Raw genomic sequence first — 18,728 nt, forward strand, 5'->3', positions numbered from 1 at the left:
TGCAAAGAAGTGTTAAGAACTAGACCTGAGCATATTCTTTAGCTCTCCCACTGGCACCAAGAGGTACCACTTTGACGAAGTCGTCTTGAATAACTTCACAAGTTTGAGTACCAAAAACAGGTCCTTCAAACAGACATTTTGAGCCCTGAAGACCTTCTGCAACCTTTATCCGTTGCCGGGTCCATATAAACTCTTGCTCTCACAGCCAGGACTTTGAAGCAGCTCGTTCGTATTGTTCCACAAATGTATGTATCGTTGTCAGGAAGGAATCTACCAGACTGTTTTACCTGAATAAACAGGTGAGATTTTCAGCCAAGTGTTACACAAAGTCTTTTTCTCTAATTAGGTTTTCATTCCAACTAGTCTGTGTTACCTAAGGCTACTTTGGGATTTTGTGACATAATTTAATACAAACTGCCTTTAGCAACCTTGCCTTAAACTTCAAAGACAACTATACATAGGGTACCAATAGGATAAAAAAAGTTATTTGAGCTCAGACTCCTGAGAGATGTGTGTATACAAGATTTGACAAAGAATTCTTTTTAAAGAATTCTGTTAACTAATAAGTGACTTATGGGTTTATTTCAGCCCATGAACGAAGCACATATGCTGCAGCAATAATCATTGTGGCTAAATTTAGACTCGGTATTCCTTCATTCTTCCCTTCCTCTGCATGCCGATGTACATGTGTGGACACACCCCAAGCCTTTTTTGAAATCACAGACAGCTTCCATTTTTGTAGAGAGAACAGTATCTTCTTCAGACCTCAGTGAGTCTTTAACTCATCCTTTGCTTTTTGGCACTCTTCTGGCATTTGCAAATCTTGATTATTCTCTGTAATTGTTTAATAATGTTTTCGTTGTGTTGAGAATAAGCCTGTTTTTATTTCAAAAGGGGAGCTTTACTCTTAGAGGTTGTTGAGTATAAAAACTGCATATACCGCTGATGCAGGCCTGTGTGAACTCTGGTTTTTTACTGTTTCATTTCAATAACATATTTGCAGCAGTTGATAACCCACTGCTATTTAGATATTGCCGTTTTCTTCTTCTGAATAACTTTTTTCATGGATTCTAGGTGTGAAATTAAAAATGTTGAATTTCCAGGGTGCTGATCCAGGTAATGAACAGTTTATGACTATTTCCTCCACAGACTACCACTTTATTTTTCTTTTTCATGGAAATTGGCAATTCCACCAGCTGACAGACACTAGTAGTACTACTAGAATAAGCTGAATGTGTCTCATTAACAGCCAGTTGTCACAGTCACAAGGCTAACTGTCTCTGACTCCTAGTCCTCGGTAGCACCCTGCTCACACATTGAACTATCACTTTTTTCTTGGACTGGAATTATGAAATTCTCTGTCTGACTTGGCTTTTGAGCTATAGCCTTTGAATTTGGTTTAGTATTTGTAATCAATTTCCCTAGAGAAGCAGTGGTTGATACAGTGGTTGGACAACTTCCTAAAGCAAAACACTGTTTTATTTCAAAGCAAATAATTTTTTGAGAAATACAGTATATTTATTCTCCTATGTGATTGTTCTATATTATCTTCCTCTGACAATTTAACTTGAGGCAGTTCCCATAAAAAAAGCTCCTGGCGTACAAATGTCCCCAAGCATTTCCAGAGTATTTAATTCTTTGTTGTCTGAACAATTCTTGTTTACAGAAGGCAAGTTTCTTTTTAGCTGTACCTGTCCCTTCATTTCTGGCTTTGAATATGGGGCAAATAAGGCATCCAGTTTGGGGGGTGGTCAGTTATTGGATTCCAGGGCTGCTTCAGTTGTCCTTCCAGTCTGCACTGAGAGAGTCTTGATGGGCCATTTCTTCTTCCTAGTGTCATCTTCCATAGCAGGTAGTAAACAAGAAGCATGTAGTTCAGATAGCAAGTGGTCCATCTTAGTATCCAGGTTTTCTGATCAGAACTCTGGTATTAGCACGTGACAACTGCAGGCCGGTTTCACCGATTGTTCCTTAATGCACTACCTTAAGAGGCACAATAGATACAAAAGTTTCGCCAAACAGTGTTGCAGGTATGACACCTTGTATGTTGACTTTGGGATGTCAACAAATGAAAGCCCCTCCTATTTGCAACCTAAGATAGAACTTGAATCTTTACATCCCAAAATGGGATGCTGATCTGTTTTTTTTTTCCCTCCATTACATCATCATAGACTAGCCCTTTATATACTCAAGTATGTGTTTATGCTAGTATGTTGGAGAATTTGGTTTTGAGTTTTCTTTGTGCCCAGTGTTTGTTATCTCAGCTTGTCAAATCAAAACAATTCTCGAACTCTGATTTCTCACTTTTGTTTCAGCCTCTACTTATTCCTTACTACTCTCTGAAAAGGTTTGTGCACAGGAGGTGAATGAAGGATTATCCATCTAATCATCATGCTTTAAAAACAGTCCACTGTCAGCAGTCAATATCTAAAGAGCTATGTAGTAAGGATTAGAACTGTCTCTGTTTTGTGTAAAATGTCTAAAACAGAGCTAACATTATTTCCTCAAGTACGGACTCCGTGTTCATGCTGGTGGACCTGCCTTCAGCATCTGGTGCACTGCACTACCCCCCCTGCCCCGGCCCCGACCTGATTCTCTCACTTAGCAAGTGTTGAACACCATACGTAAGAACAGCTCCAAATCATATAATTCCTTTTAAAATTCAGCTGGTGATTATGATCGACAGCTTCACCTCTCACAAGGCACTCACTTATAAAGATTAGTTTTTAATAATGGGAACGTACTTTCCAATATATACCTGAGAGTTCTGTGGGAAAAAGTGACAAGCCCCACTGCCAATAGTATGACATGGATGCGTGTTTTCAACTGATGTAGCCGTGACTGTATCTGTGATGTCACAGCACAAGCAGGAGCCCAGTTTGGATGAAGAACAAGCAAGGGAAGCCAGGAAGTTTGGAAAAGGAAGTGCTTTGAAAAGGTGTTTGAAGACCTGTCTCTACTGTCTAGAGAAGATCCAAATCCCCATTTATTATTGCAAACAAAGTCTGAGAGTCCTGCTCAACACTTCCCTAATGTTGGACGAATGAATAACATCAGTTCTCAAAAATGCCATCTTTCGACTTCTGCTTGATAGGAAATACCTTTCTTTCTTCTTGGCATAGTGATCCATCACTTTCTGGCTGAATTACTGCATCACAGCGGTAATGAAAAGTGAATGTTACTGTGATGCACAGTTTGGTACGGAATAGGTATTTACCCTTACTGTAGCAGGTTAAAGGCAGAGTAGTCTGACTGTTTCAGTGTTCCGAGCTGACCACCAGTTTTTGGGAGTACCTATGCAGCTCTTCACTTACTGCCAACCAGTCGTGTGTCCGAGCCAAATAACGGCACCCCTTCCTGTCGTGTGTGACAAGGCCAAGTGCTTGCGCATGCACGAGTATACAAGGAAGCGTTCACAACTCTCTGCACCTCCGTTGAATGCAGTAGCAGAAGCAGCCATTCCCACCTCGCCTCCAAGGAGCAGATGTGCCTGCCTATTGGCATTTCTGGCTTCTGCTACTATGAAGGCATCGTGCCTGTGCTGAAATCCCTTCCATTGTCTCTCGGGCAGCTTCAGAGGCCAGATTAAGGTGTTCCTCCTAGATTTCAAAGGAAATAGCTGATCAGGCTTCAGAAAAGACCACATGTGGATTTCTGAACTTCTGTGACACATGAGCTCCTCTGGGACAATGCAGGCATCAAAACTCAGGATGCAGCAACTAAGAGTTGGAGACAGAGCCTCTTGGCTAAAGAGACTTGTCTGTAGGATAAATTTCCAGAGGAAATTGGAATATCATTAGAAATTGCTGGAGTGCTTTCCTTGGTGAAAAATTCTTTCCATCATTAAGAACAATGCTCAGAACACTAACACTGTTACATTTCTACCCCCTTTCAAAATAAGGGAGTTATTTACTGAAGGTGGTGAAACACTGGCACAGGTTGCCCAGAGAGGTGGTGGATGCCCCATCCCTGGAAACATTCAAGGTCAGGTTGGACAGGGCTCTGAGCAACCTGATCTAGTTGAAGATGTCCCTGCCCACGGCAAGGGGGTTGGACTAGATGACCTTTAAGAGGTCCCTTCCAACCCAAACTATTCTATGATTCTATCATTAAAGCAAAAAAACCCAAAACAAACCCAACCAAAAAAACAGAAGAGTTTTGTCCTCACAAAAAGAGGCAGGCTAGACATTTGAGTAAGTCTCCTGGAAATGTCACCATTGCCATTGATCCTTCTTACGCAGTGTTCAGGGCAGCAGGTATCGTTGTGTCATTCATGGCTATGCTTTTTGTTTGTTAATATGTGTATGTGTATTTAGAGTCAATAATTTGTAGAAAAATTTATGTCTGAAAAGCAAGTAAGTGTTTCTTGCTTTCAGTACATTTTTTAAAATGAAGCTTTATATGAAAGAAGTAAGACAGTATTTATGTCTGTACCAAGTAATGGCTCCTATGCAGAGTAGCAGACTTTAAAAATGTTAAAGATGAAATGCAAAGCAATTTCCTTTTTTTTTTTTCTTTTGCTGTGGTTGTTATGTTAAGAAAAGGTGAACAGGACAGATATCAGGAGGTGCTTCCTGTTTGTGCAAACAGATGGCGAGTTGGCATTAACCATATACATGAGATAACATTATCAAAATATCTTAACCACATGCCTCACTTTCAAGAGGACTTTTATAAAGCATTTTCTTTCATTTCTTTTGAAATTAATCTAATTAAAATATGTGCAGATGTGACAGCTACTTAACTGGACATTTGTTAATTGTCCATAATACAATATTTTTAATTCTCAAGCTTTGCATAAGAAGTGCTTTTACAAAATATGTCATGGCAGGTATGTATATGGGAAACAGGTAAAACTGCTTTTCAGAAAAGAGGAAGGCGATTACGTGAAAAGAAATGGCGTAACTGAGGTTTTAGCAGGCTGTACAATCAGAGACATTTGCTAGCTCTAGATATCTCTTCCTTATTCTGTAAGTAAACAGTATTGTTCCAGACACCATAAAAAATTAAAAAAAAAAAAAAACAAAACAAAAAAGACATCAAGGATGTGACCTCATAAGGCACAACTTCAGTATGTAAAGCCCTGGCAGCTGTCCAAGAATAAGTCATCAATATGGCATTTCCTTACAACCTTTTCTCCGATGAAGAGCTGCTATTTTCCCATTCCCTTAATCCAGTCTGTTCTTAAATCTCATTTTTTGGTCATCTAAATTTGTGACCAGTTTGTTGTCTTCCTGTAACAGAAGTTCCAACATCACCAGTGTTCTCCTAATCCACTTCCAGTAGTGATTTATCAGAGACCAATAAAATGGTCTCTTTGGTATGTTTGTCTCCTATCAGGCAGTAACAAAGTATTTACAGTCAACCAATTCACCCAGTCTTTGCGCTGCTAAACCAAAGGAAACTGAGGTTTTCTTCAGTCAAAAAATTACAACCTAGGAGTAAGGGAGGGGAAAGGCTTATAGGCCTTTCTTAGGTGTGTCCGTCACCCTTCTAGTCAAATAATTAATGAAGCAGTCTTTTTGTCAAGTGTTTTTCATGATAACACGTGGAAGACTATGTTGCGGACAGAAATAAGGGCCCAGTCACCAATTTGTACAAAGTATTTTTATGACTGATAGTCTGTAGACTGAATTTTTCAGTGCTTGACTCTCTCTAGTAGCGCAGCAGTCAGGACTTCCCAAACAGAGTTTCTGATTAGCACCATGAAAACAAGCATGACAGCTGGCAATGGAGACTAGAAATTCTTCGTAGCATCCTACTGCAGAGACTGGGACCGGTGCATGCAAGTTGATGGGAACCTTCAGCCTCTTGACTACAGTGAGCTTGGTGCTGTTTTCACACCATAAGCAGAGAAGGCCTCCTCGAGCCTGCAGCACAAACAAAGCAATGGAGGAATTAAATATAAAAAAAAAAAAAATGCCTTTTGCTGTAGTAAATCTTGCAGCATTCACACAATTGGACATGGAAAAATTGGACTAAGGAAGCAGACGTGAACAAGAAATCTTACCTTTGCGTAGATAACATGACAAGTGGCTACTGTCCAGAGCACTGAATAGAGGAAGGCGTTGGTTTATGTCATGTCCCCGAGTGCACCAACAGCCCCTCTAGAGGTTTGGCTGCCTGTGCTGAGGGCCAGCTCTGGTACAGTACAGCTCTTCAGCCTTGGAGCAGACTTGTGTGAGAAAGAGCTGTGGTTAGAAATACCTGGTACAAGCCTTGTTGGGGCCTCACCCACTTTGACTGGGAGCTGCTTTTAAGTTCAGGTCCTTGCCCTCGGTCCTTGCTGAGCTTTGTGGATACGCATGTGCCAACTGGTGTTTCTCCATCCCTGCTCCTGACCCACTGACTTGCCTTCTAGGCTTGATCTTATACCTGCCTGGAGATCGGGACTTTTGGCTGACCATGGTTACTGTCACTGGACCTGCTTTGCTCTTCTCACTTGGATCCTGTGGGAACACAGCACGTTTCAGTGAGGCCACTGCCTCTGCTTGCTTTGTTGTCACCCTTGGTTCTCAGCTTGCCTTTCCTCTTGGAGCAGCACCTGCACTTGCTGCTCCCCAACATGTAAGATTCAGGACAAAGAAAGAGGTCACCTGAGATAATCTCGGTGCAAGATAGCCTGAGTCTGTCAGTTGCGGAAACTGGCTCTGGTTTAGTGCATCCTCCTTACCTAGTCCTGAGTCATGTTACGTCCCAGTCCCCAGACCATTTAGTATTAAACTTACTTATTTTTATAACAGACCGACAAACCAGAATCACAGAAGAACTGCCTGGATTTCATTAAATGGGTTAGACTGGCAGACACTTGTCACTGAAGGTGCTGCTCAGGAAAGGAGCTTATATACTGGACCCTTGATCATCCTCACTGCTTAATTATGAGCTCCTTTTCTGCCTCTGTTTTGGACTGCTCCAGAGAGCTCTGTTATCTCAGACAAGGCTCCTGTGGAGGGTAAGGAGATGGGTGTGAGCTCATCTGTGCTGTTGGATGCTGGTGCCAGGGTTCAAGTATATTGTGAAATGCATAAATATCGTTTGCTAATTCCCCAGCAGGGACTCTCAGATGGTTTAGAAGCATCACTTAAATAAATTCATCAGATTGGATATCTTCATGTGAAATCTCCCTGACTTCTCACAGAGTAAGTGTGTTGGCACGATCAAAAACCACTGTAATACAGAAATCATCATAAAATTATGAAGGGGAGGTCTGCAAAATAATTTCTGTAAGGCAAGGCAGAGTATTGGTCTGGAAATCTCCTTCTGCACATTTTTTAACTGGAATTTGTGATATTTACTTAATTTAAGACATTTTTTGCTGTTTGGGTCAAATTAAAATTCACAGATCTTCATGTATTTCTGCTGTGATAGTTAAGGTTGTCTGAAAGTCTTTACACAGTCACCATCCACACTGGAAATCCATAGCCTTGATCTCCATCTTCTGTGGATCTAAGACATTGGCTGCACTTCTTAATTTTTCCTTAGCTTTACTCTACGGGATTGGCCACAGTACCAGTCCCATAGTTCCTGCTGCAGTTCCCTGAATCTCTGCTCTTCAGCCTGACTTTGTGCATGTCCGTCATGTAATTAGAGGCAAGTCTATGAGGGGAAACCATTTTCTTGCAGTTAAGATAAAGAAGCCTAACGTGCCTGGTTTTGGTGCAGTTTGTAAAGTAAGACACAGATGAGAAGTGAACCATAATGTTGGGATTAGTCCTAAACATCAGTGTTCACATACCATTAAGAGTTTCAGCCTTTAGTACTTACTGTTGTCGTATGTTGGATGTTCTTACCTCGTAAATATAGTTAAGAACTGATGGGTTATGTTTGTCACAATTTCCAAAGGTAATTGAAATATTCTGAAGGCAACTGAAAAAGATCTTTTCACAACTATTTTGATCTAATTTGTCTAGTCTGTTATTTCTGGGAAAGGGTTAGCAGTCTTCACATGGAACTCTTCTGAATACATCAGTTCACGTCTGCAGTGTATCAAGATATCTGCTGTAAACCTTCAAAACTAAATAGTTACCTTTGTAAGGTATTTTTTTATTGAAAGTAATGAATTCTGTGTACGTTAATTTAAAATGTATTGTAAGTTTAGAGTAAGGAAGTAGACAAGTCTCTTTGTAGTGTTAGGTGACAGTGCCAGGACAGGGAGGATGCAAAACCAAACTGGAACCAGCAGCCGAGTATTGAAGCTGAGGGCACAGCTGGAAAGGTACGTTTATTTCAGTCTTCAGATACATGGGAATACTGCTAAATTAATACATTTATTGTAGGTTTTATATTTCATATACATTATTCTGTGTGACTTCTGGTGCTTCAAAGGAATGTGTCATAGTCCTGTTGGCATTTTTCAATTCACCAATTTAATGTGAATGACCCATGGGAGCATGATTTTCTCCTCCTCCGGTCTTCTCAAAAGAATAAAAACAGGCAAAGCAGCATTAGCGCAGTGTTCTTGCTAAACTTAGTAGACTTTCCAAAATTCAAAGTTATTGAATTAAAACTCAACGTAATTCTGAGTTAGGGGAAATTATAGATGGGGAAGTACAGGACACATGATTCTTCCAAGACCACAGAGTAGTGTGATGGTGTCAGTAGAAGGTCTGAGATCCCTCTCTGGGTTTAAACTACAAACCAATTCTCCTTTTTACTACGCCACACTGTTTGGCTAACGCAAGGCTTATACAAAATCCTTTGGTTAAAACCTCACAACTTTTAAGCAAATGTTTTATACAGTATGCAAAATAGAAATGTAGATACATAATAATTTTTTACATTCAGAAATCACTAGCAGTGGAAACTATGTCTTGAAAACCAGTGATGACTCCTAGCTATTGCACATCTTCACAGGGAAAAATGCGCTGTAGTTTTTAAGGGACTGGAACACTTCACAAGCTAGCGTTTCAAATCTCGTGACTCCCCAGATGCTTTTTTAAGTGTGCTATTGCACTGCCCCCTGTGGTGTCTGGGCTGGTTGGGTCTCCTCTGGAGAAAAAGGAAGAAAACAAAGGAAGGGGCAGGAAAACTAAATAATTTTTTTTTTTTTTTTTTTGTCTAGGAGCAGGTTTAGCTGCTGCTGATTTGATTGAGCAGAGAGCATTTAATGCTCTAGGGGTACATAAAGGCAGGAAGAGCCCTTGCTGAGAGAAGAAAAGAGAAAATTCTCTTAAGAGGAAGGTCTTCTGAGAAACGGCAGTATAGAACTAAAATAGAGCAACTAGAGGAAGGAAGTCCATGTCCTATATATACAGAAAGGGAGGGGGATCTTCTCCATAGTAACGGAGGGAGCAGGGGAGGAGGAAAAGGACAACACAAACTGCAAAACATGTTTTAACAAACTGTATAGAAAAGAGAGATTTGGGGGTTGTCTTCTTCCCTGCCTGCAGGGCCTGTGGTTTTGGTGTGATACAAAATCCCTTAAAAAAATGTTTCTTTAAGGTAGTAAAATGAGGATGCATTATTTCTGGACAATTATAAAGCTTGTACTTTAGTATTTGTACTTTATATTCTAAACATCTTATTATTACAATACTTGAAGCTTGGTTGTTAAAAGAAAGTCTCGGTTCTGTGGTTTACACCGTACATACGTTACTACTGGGCATTTGTATTATTACTGTGTAGTTACAAAATGTTTTGGCGCTGGAATACGGCCAGATTTTGCAACGGTATTTAATGTGCGGAAGTTAGGTGAGGTGGTCTGTGTGTCTGTAACAGTCACGCTGGTGTCACAGAAATAATCACTTGCGTGGAAATCACAGGTATCCTGAAAGTTGGGCTTGTTCTGAGTTTCCTGATGTGGTTTTGCTGATGCACTGAGAATCCATTTTTGCTTTTTCCCCCCACTTATTTCTTGCATTCTTTCCCTGGTTAGCACCAGCGGCAGTCCTGCCAAAGCACTTGCAGGACCCGCTGTTGCATCTCTTGCCAGGCAAATCCCTATCAGTAAAGAGAGCGGTCCTTCAGCCTCAGAAACCTAGCACTGTAGTAAACCAAATCTCTCTCAATGGATGTGAAACATCCTTTCCTCCTTCTGCTAGCACTTTTCCTTAATTTACAGTGATTACTTCTAATAACTAGTAAAGCAGTAACCAGTCCCAATTTTGACTTCATAAGAGACTGCAGCAGTTTTTGTTGTTTAAAATATTGTACTCAAACATTTGCCTTTTGTATTATGTGGGATGGATGATCTTTTTGTTTAAAAATATCTGTAGTTCTTTTTGCAAAGACTGACAGCAGTGTCTGGTTTCAGGGTGGGATGATTAACTGGAATAGACTGTTTCCTCCTTTACGTCATAGACATAATGCGAATTATCAAGATCATCACCCGTCTGAACAAGACACACCTCCACCTACCGAGGTTTCTGAAGAGCAGGTAAACATTCTTCTGTTTTAAAATGGCATTAAAAAACTGGTTAGGAATTAGCTCTACTAATTTTTTATCATCTGTTGACACAGTTTCTTAAACGTTCTCTATAGCAGCACAAATCAGAATATCAGATAACGGTCACAATACAGAGACAGCAAACTGTCATTACCATCCGAAGCCAAGTTACAGATCAACTTGGGAGTTTCTGCTTTTATGTGTAACTGCTTGTCTTCTGTATTTAAAGATGAGACAGTTTCACTAGTGGGGGCTACTCAAATCTGATAAAATAAATGTGTCAAAGAAGGAAGAATGACAAACAGATTTCATTATTTGTCTTGTAGACATGCAGGTTTTCCTTCACTGAGGTCTCCAGCTTAAGTTTCCAATTCAGTCATGTAGTTTTTTGGAAATAAGAATGTTATGCCAGCTGTGGACTGCAACACACACTTGGTCTAAAACTTGGATGTTTCCCTCAATGATGTGGTTGACTGATTTCACATACTGATGCCACAGAGAAGTTTGTGTCTTTTCTGTCAAGTATAGATTTAGACTTACTGTAGAGATTTAGACTTTTAGATTTTTGTTGGTAGTTTTATTCTCAAAAGAGAGGATGATTTACTAGGAAATTTAGGAATTTAAGATTAGTCTTATTTCTGTATTCAGGATTTATTGCATGCAATCAAGTTCTCCAGGTTGTAGCCTATCTGCAGTTAGCTGCGTTGGCCATTTTATAGTCTAAGGCCTCTGCTACCCTTGAACAAGAGTAGGTTTCAAGGGTGAGTTTTTCTTTCCCTTTTTCCTTTTTTTAGGGAGATAAATCAACACTTGCTAACGCCACGCTGTCATTTCTAGTTAGTTTAAAATGAGCTTGTCTCAAACAGAAATCTTTGCTATGATCCAATTTCTAGTTTTGATTCAATGTTAGATTATGTTCAAAGTGTTCAAAATTTTAACTGCACTGGTGGTTTTGACTGCAAACCTGCTGGGCTACATCCAAAAAGGCAAAAAAGCCTCAACCAACAAAAACAAACAAAGAAAGAAAAAGAAAAACCCCACACCAAAGAACACCTTCTGAGACAAAACCCAGAAACTTAGTTTTGGCCAGCCTGAAAGCCTGCTCAGTGCCAGGTATGGGGTAGACCAAAAGATTTCCCTGCTGGGTTGGCCTGTTTATTTGTTTTATTGACAGATTCTGCTTATGGGAACTTTTATTGTTGGGCTGGAACTAATGAAATACTTATTAGTCTGACTTACGCTGGATTCTTACCCAAAGCCTTTAGGCCCAGATTTATGAAAGCAATACACGCTTATATTTTCTCCTGCATTGAAGTTGTAGAGTTCACCTGATTGCTGTCATTTGCAATGCTGTCTAGTTACCCTGCAAAGAAAAGTAATCTAAGTACCTTTGATTTCTCAGGACTGTACTAATAACTGCACAAGTTGTCTTAGAATGGCACAAATGCAAGGTTTTCTTCTGTTCTTCAGATTAAAATTTGCAAGCATTTGCAATGCTTTGGGTACAAAAAATCTCTGCATTTCTTGTGGGTTTTTTAGCACCTTAAATTACCGTTACCAGTATACATCTCTGTTTCCTGGAGCTGGATTCAGTTCCTGTGGTTAAAATATACTCAGATGAAAAGAGCTTTTTGTTGTTACAATCTATTCCCCATGATGCTCGCTGGATATTTCTGTAAATGGGAACGTTGCAATTCCATCCACCACTTCTTAAGGTTAGAATTCATGGCAACTGCAGTAAAAACCTTTCTTCTGAAATGTATTTCTGTGGTTAGCTTTTATTCCACTGCCTGCCCTTTTTCTCATAAAAAAACACAATCTTAGATGAAAAATCAGGCAGAGGAAGCTTTAGAACGTTAAGGGTTATGAAATCCAGTTTGAAGTTACACTATTGTTGCAGAGGTGTCAAAAGTAACAATTCATTTCTCTCTCTACAAGAAGGTGAGAAACCGACATTGGGCTGTAAGCGAGGGGGAAAAGGGGGAAAGGCACAAAAATGATCAGTACCGTATCTGATATTCTGACAACCAAGGTAGCTGCTTTGAAACGTTCTGTGACAGTGTGTTTAGATTAAGAAAAGGAGGACCCCCACCTCCGGGCATACTTGGCAGTAGTATATTTCTCAGTAAGCCGCCAAAGCAGAGAAGATTAAAAATACTGAAAGTTCTGGAGGTGTCTTAGAGGAAGGAGAGGTTGCTTTTAATGGCACCTTTCTGTTAAAAGGCGTTTAAAGTACTTTCAATACTAGCGCACGTTGTTCTTGCACCCTGGGAAGATTCCTCCTGAGATGTAAACGGCCTCTGCTGCGTTCCTGCTCAGCTTCATTCTGCTGCTGCAGGCTCCATACGAGCAGAGGAGGAGCAGCGGTAGCTCTCAGGCAGCTCCTGTAGCCCAGGACTTCCAGGTTCAGGAGCTGTGGTGTCTGGCCACAAGGCCATTTGGAGCAGGATGGGGAATGCTTTATGCGGCCGGTGGCCACAGTTAATTTCACGTGCTGCTCCCCACCCCTCCACACCTTGTTTTTCCCCTCTCTGGAAGATTAACTATAAAAGTGAATGAGTCATATTGTGACTTTCAGTCATACCTAATTGAGAATTGTAGATTTTAAATGTACTTTAGATTGGAATTTAACCATAAATTAAATTCGGTTGTACATACATTGCTTTTTACATGTGGTAATTTGAACATCTGTTAGCACAGAGCAAAAAGGTTAGGTATCGAGTACGTGATATTATAAAGAGGGATGGTCAGGGGGTTATTGGTTACCAAAATCACTGTCTTAACGTGCCCTTTTCCAGGTAATTCTTCCATCAAGTGTCATTGACTTACGCTGTTTTGAGAATACGTAGAATCCTTCCAAGAATTTTACTGAACCCATTTAAGTATTGTACTGTCTCTGTTCTAGGACTAACTTTCAGGTTTTGGTGAACGGTTTTGGTTTTTTAATGCCCTCTGGAGAAGTAGGTCTTTTCAAGGAAAGTAGAGCTAAGGATGTCTGAACAGGTTTTTGCATCTGCTATAAAATTCTCTATTTTGGTCAGTGTTGGGTTCTTGAGGTCCTATTCTTGTCGAGAGCAGCAAGCCCCAAGGTCAGATTGTAGTTTTCATGTGTGGTGCCATACTTTCTATTTTAGTTTTCTTTCAAAACTGGACCAGCTAGGAAAATACAGGTGTGGCATTTTCAGCAAACGGTTGGTTTTGAATAAAGTATCAGAAAGCAGTCATCTCTCTGGCAGTGTTTTCAAGCATGCTGTCCCAGATACATCTTTGTCGTGGTGCATAGCCATGCTTGCTTACTCTCTGGAAAGGTAAGCTTTTGATCACAGCCTGATCAGTGGAAAAGTGATCTCTGACACTGTTAACATGACTAATGCGCACAAAGTGTGAATAAAACTCTGGTTTTAAAGCGGTGTTACGTTATTTCTTTTCCAGGTTGCACGACTTATGGAAATGGGATTTTCCAGGGGAGATGCTCTAGAAGCTCTGAGGGCTTCAAATAATGACTTAAATGTAGCCACTAATTTTCTGCTGCAGCACTGATGGTTTTCTGCATGAAGGAACTTCACTTGATGGGTTTGTACACGTCTGAAAACGGATCAAAGCCACCTGCTGGACGGACTCATGAAGGTCGTCCCCCCAGGAGCGTCGGAAAGGAGAAACTGGCTCCGCGTGACTGGTGATTCAAAGTGATGTTAATGAATGACGTGAACTGTTCCCAAGCCTTCAGATCACTTGATGGTTTCTAGTCTGGTTATCCTTTTCAAAGTAACTTTAGTTTCTACTTATTACTGGATATCACCTAAATTTATTTTTAAAATAGGTGGTTTTTTTCTTGTAAATCCTTGTTAGACATGTTATCAGACTTAATGACTAGGAAACGAAGCTCCAACAACCACAACGACTAGATTTACCTATCAAGAAAAATCGTATTTTCTTCATTTACCAGTCTGATTTCTCTAGCTTACATGTTATTTTACAGAACTTGATTTTTGATTACAGTAATAAGAGGTTTGAAGCTCACTTCATGTTCAACTCAGTAAAGGGTTATGGGACTACTATGTCATTCTTCAGAAAGTTTTATTAATGCCTGTAATATTTTCTCTCTTGAATCCCTTTTTAAATAAAAGTTGTCATTCAGCACATAATACACAGATAGGATGCGAGAAAATCCATGTGCGTATTCCAAGCTATGGTAAGTGGCCACTGTAAATTTAAATTTTACAAACTGAGTAAATTGCCATTCAGGTACAGGTCATGAAGATGCTCACTGGAAGCAATAAAGGTGAATCGAATGATCCATTAGGATCAGAACTGAGATGATTTGAATGACTTCAATGTCTAATTCAGACAGGCTTCTGTAACGATGGATGTGTGCTCAGTGTCCTGTGTGCTGGTTTCATCTTTTGAGCTGGCTACATACTGTCTTAAAAGAAAATGATAAAAAGCTAACTTTTCTATATATAGTTCTAGTTTTCTACTGTCAAAGATGTGAATGACCCTGCATTTGCTGAATCCTCACTGTCTGAAGCAACTTACTGTTGATCATAGACTGGAATATTAACCTTAAGGGTGATTCAGGCTAACACAAGAGGTAACCGGACGCTGATGCCAAAGTAGTACAATATTGGTTTTGAAGTTTAGATTGATAACTAAACTCACTTGGCTTGACTCGCAGAAGTGCTCAGTAATAGCACCTTAGGAGTTTCAGGAGGTGGGGTGGAGAGAGGTGAACATCTCTATAAAACCAAGCTGAAGTAATACGAGATTCCGAACTGTGACTACATGAAACCGATCTACTCATGTATCTCAAGCATTTAATGTATGTTTCTGTATGTACTTTTGTTTGTACATTGTGTATGTTTGTGTCTATTTATATACACACAGGCATATTTAATACATACATACATAAAGAATAAGATAGAGGTCATCAGAAGCGTAACAAAGGCGATAGCAGGTGCCAAGGGGAGGAGATGAAAGAATACAGGAGAGAGAAGGATGTTCTGAACATCCAGATGAACACACGTGTACCGAAGTATAGACCTGCGCAGTCTCACTTGGCCTGGAAAATACACTGGGAAATTACAGGACAAGATTTAGGGAGAGGGAGGTACCTTTCTTTTTTTTCTTTTTCTTTTTTTTTTTTTAATTGACTGATATAAATGACTGAAGAAAGTCCTTCGGGCATACAAGTCCTTATCCAGAAATGACATCAAATTTGTGCAGCTTTCAGCACATGACATAATTTCTAATAAAGTCAATGTCCTGTATGTATTATTTAGTATTTTCCAGTGGGTGAAATAAGGGGGTTTTGGAATGACTGTGTGTTTTCCTGGGCATTGATCAACCTCGTTCCGGGTTTGGCTTGCTGCTATGATCACATTATTTAGGCAGGGTCTGCTTTTTAATTGAAAGGTTTTGTTTGGGTGAAGCTCAGTGGCTCTGTGCGTGTGTAGGCTAGGGACGTTTCTGTACCCAGAGAATTCTGGAAGCCTGCTGTCTTACAAAGGAAAGGGCAAACGTTAAGAAAATATGTGTATGTAAACTAGTTAAATGTTTTGAAACAAGTACAGGTTTTAATTTTGAAACATACAGATTCTTCCTTCACAAATATTTTATCAAAAGTAGCAATAAAGACTAGTGAATTGCTTCAGAAGTCAAATTTTGTCTGTAGGAAATAAAGGTCGGCCTAGCCCAGGGTAAATTAAATACGACCTGTGCCCTTTCAGGCATTGCCCTGCTCTAGGGACAAGCAAAAAAGCATTTATTCCTTGGAATTTTAAAACATACTGAGTGGCACCCGAGACGTGTAAGTGGATATCCTCCAAGTCTAAATCCTTTCTTACTGTTAATCTATACAAGGGGTATCCAAATGTCACAGTTGTTTGGAAAACCCCGTTTTGCTGGGCATTTCGCAAAATGTGATCAAACATAAGGCGTAAAATTCAAGTCTTGGTGATGTCAGTTGAAAACTCCCCGTGACATCTGTGAGAGCAGTTTGTGCTCAAAATGCTTCCAGGGTTGTGATTTCCAAGTAAAAAAAAAAAAAAAAGAAGTGGTAAAAGGAGGGGTTTTGGACGCCGTTGAACACAGTTCTTGTTTCGTACAAGTACCATAGAAGAAAGATTCACATGTTAGAGCTAGAAAACCGCTCGGTTTCCACTTGATGGTGAAACTTTCATGGACCGTTTCTGGGAATGCGAGGAGCGTGTTTCCACAGCCTATGCAGTGTTTGTCCAATACGGTTTTGAACATCTCATCGCACAGTTTCTATTTCGTGTGTGACCCAAAGATATTTTTTAGGCAGTGAGAGAATGCAGAATACTTCTCTATGGAGAGGATTTTAAGTCCCTAGGAAATTCACGCCGGTTTCAGTAAAGCCAAGATTTGGTATTTTGAAATAAAAGTAATTGCTGCTGTTAAAATTTCTCTACTAGACTAGGAATGTTGTCTTTTGAGACAACATCGGAGTAATTTATTGGGGACTTTCCGAGACGGTTATGTGATACTTCGAAATACACCCACAGCGAGGTTTGTATTTGTGGAAACCTGCCTGATAAGCCGCCAGGTTCTCAAGCCTTAACTTTTTGCTAAGATGCAGAATGATTGGGCTCCGTACCTACCGAAACCATTTTCCTCTCCCAAAACAAGTGTTAAGGTTGCCTGCTACTTATGTGAGCACGTGGGCTGTCGCAGTTGGTTCATGTGCCGACCTGTGCTGCCTAGCGCTTGTCGGTGCCTTTGTGAATACGTGATGGAGAAAAGTTCTCGTTATTTTTGTCTGAAACAGAAGAACAAGCAAGCAAAACATATTGCAAAGTACTGGGCAAATGGCAACAGTTTTGGCTCTCCTGTTTGTGTATGTGAACATATATATACGTATGTGTGTATATGCATATATATGTGTGTATACATATGTATATATACAGAGAGTGACTGAGAATATTTATGTATTGGTTTGATGGATTTAGCTGGAGCTAAGAGTTTGTTGAAGAAAATTAAAAGTCTGTATTCCAAGACTCCCATCTCTCAAACACTTGTGTATTTGGAGTATATCTGCAGTTGCAAAGGCACCCAAATTTGCAAACACTCAGAACTACAACGCTCACGTTGGAGGGGAACTGCATCTGTTTGAGGATAAATAAATGCAGTGTCTTCCTTTGAACAAATAGAGTTTTTTGGTAACATAAGTGCAATTAATTTCTTGTGTGTGTTCTTCCAGAAGAAAAACCTCAATGAGATTAGCTTTAACTGGGTAGCCATAGTACTAAGTATTTTATATAAAGGAGTATAAATACTATTTTATTAGGAGAGTCACATGAACACACAAACACTGTATGTGTTTATATATATGCACACATAAGCTTTTTTTAATATATATATGTGTGTGTGTGCTGGGTTTGATTTAATTTTTAGTAGGATTACATTCCTCCTGTTTCCATATATAAAGGGATGCTTTGACTATAGAAAGTCCACTCTTCATCGAAAATCAAAGAGGGTACGTGCTACCAATAGTTTTCAGTCCAAATATAAGACGAGAAACAGGTGATGGGAGCAGAGGAACGGTACGACCTGATGAATGGGTGCGACTGGTGAGAACCTCAACAAACTGGTAGTTCAACTGTTGTCATTTGGTTTTTTCCGAAGGAGAGTTTTAGGAGGAAACGTGAAGTTAGCTGGGCTCGCATGTGTTTGTAGGGGACTGTTTCCAAACCTCAACGGTAGCATTGGAGAAAGCGGGAATGTACGTACTTTAAAAGTGGGTGAAAAATTCTGGGATCGTGGCTGAACAGAAAGCAGGATTTGGCCTTTCGACCGGAGATAAGTAGGGACCATAAATGTCATTTAAGATTAGCGAAGGAGAGGACTTGGGGGAGATGAGGTGGAACTGAGCAAAAACAGAGAGTTTAGAGAAAAGGAGCAAAGTAGAAGACAGACTGCAGAGAACAGAAAAGACGTGCTGAGGGAAGGGGGGCGGGATGTCACATTGCGCTTGGTTCAGTTTTGAAAGAATTCACAGAGATTCTGTGTGGAAAATGCAAATACACAGTATTGTGGCTAATCCCATACTGAAAATCCACTCCTTTTTCAGGGGTGTCCTGAAACACCTGTTGGTCAGTTTTCCATGAGATGGTGCATGTAAGCAAGAGAGAGAACAGTGTTATCCCAGCAGCTCGGCAGTGAAGCAAACCCTGGAGTCACCGCAGCATGTGAGAAAGCAGATGTTTCTGGTTTTCAAAGCACAGTTAGTCCTGCCAACCTGACTCTTCTCCTAGCACCCCGTCCCGACTGCGAAGAGACCGGCTCCAGAAAGGACACAGCTCCCTCCAGGTCCCCCCAGGTCCCA

The 18,728-nt window shown here is 40.2% G+C and overlaps 1 protein-coding gene across 1 annotated transcript in view; it reads left to right on the forward strand.

The window, feature by feature from the left end:
* Window positions 1-17,403, forward strand: part of UBAC2 (UBA domain containing 2) — a 141,637-nt gene extending 124,234 nt beyond the window's left edge. Inside the window, exons 8-9 of the mRNA XM_009333363.1 lie at window positions 10,253-10,375; window positions 13,817-17,403. Of these exons, the coding sequence (XP_009331638.1) occupies window positions 10,253-10,375; window positions 13,817-13,924 (231 nt within the window). The 3' untranslated portion in view covers window positions 13,925-17,403. The remainder of the gene's footprint in view (window positions 1-10,252; window positions 10,376-13,816) is intronic.
* The last annotated feature ends 1,325 nt before the right edge of the window (window positions 17,404-18,728 follow it).

The sequence above is a fragment of the Pygoscelis adeliae genome, unplaced genomic scaffold (genome assembly GCF_000699105.1).
Source record: "Pygoscelis adeliae isolate BGI_AS28 unplaced genomic scaffold, ASM69910v1 Scaffold48, whole genome shotgun sequence".
NCBI classification, from domain to species: Eukaryota; Metazoa; Chordata; class Aves; order Sphenisciformes; family Spheniscidae; genus Pygoscelis; species Pygoscelis adeliae.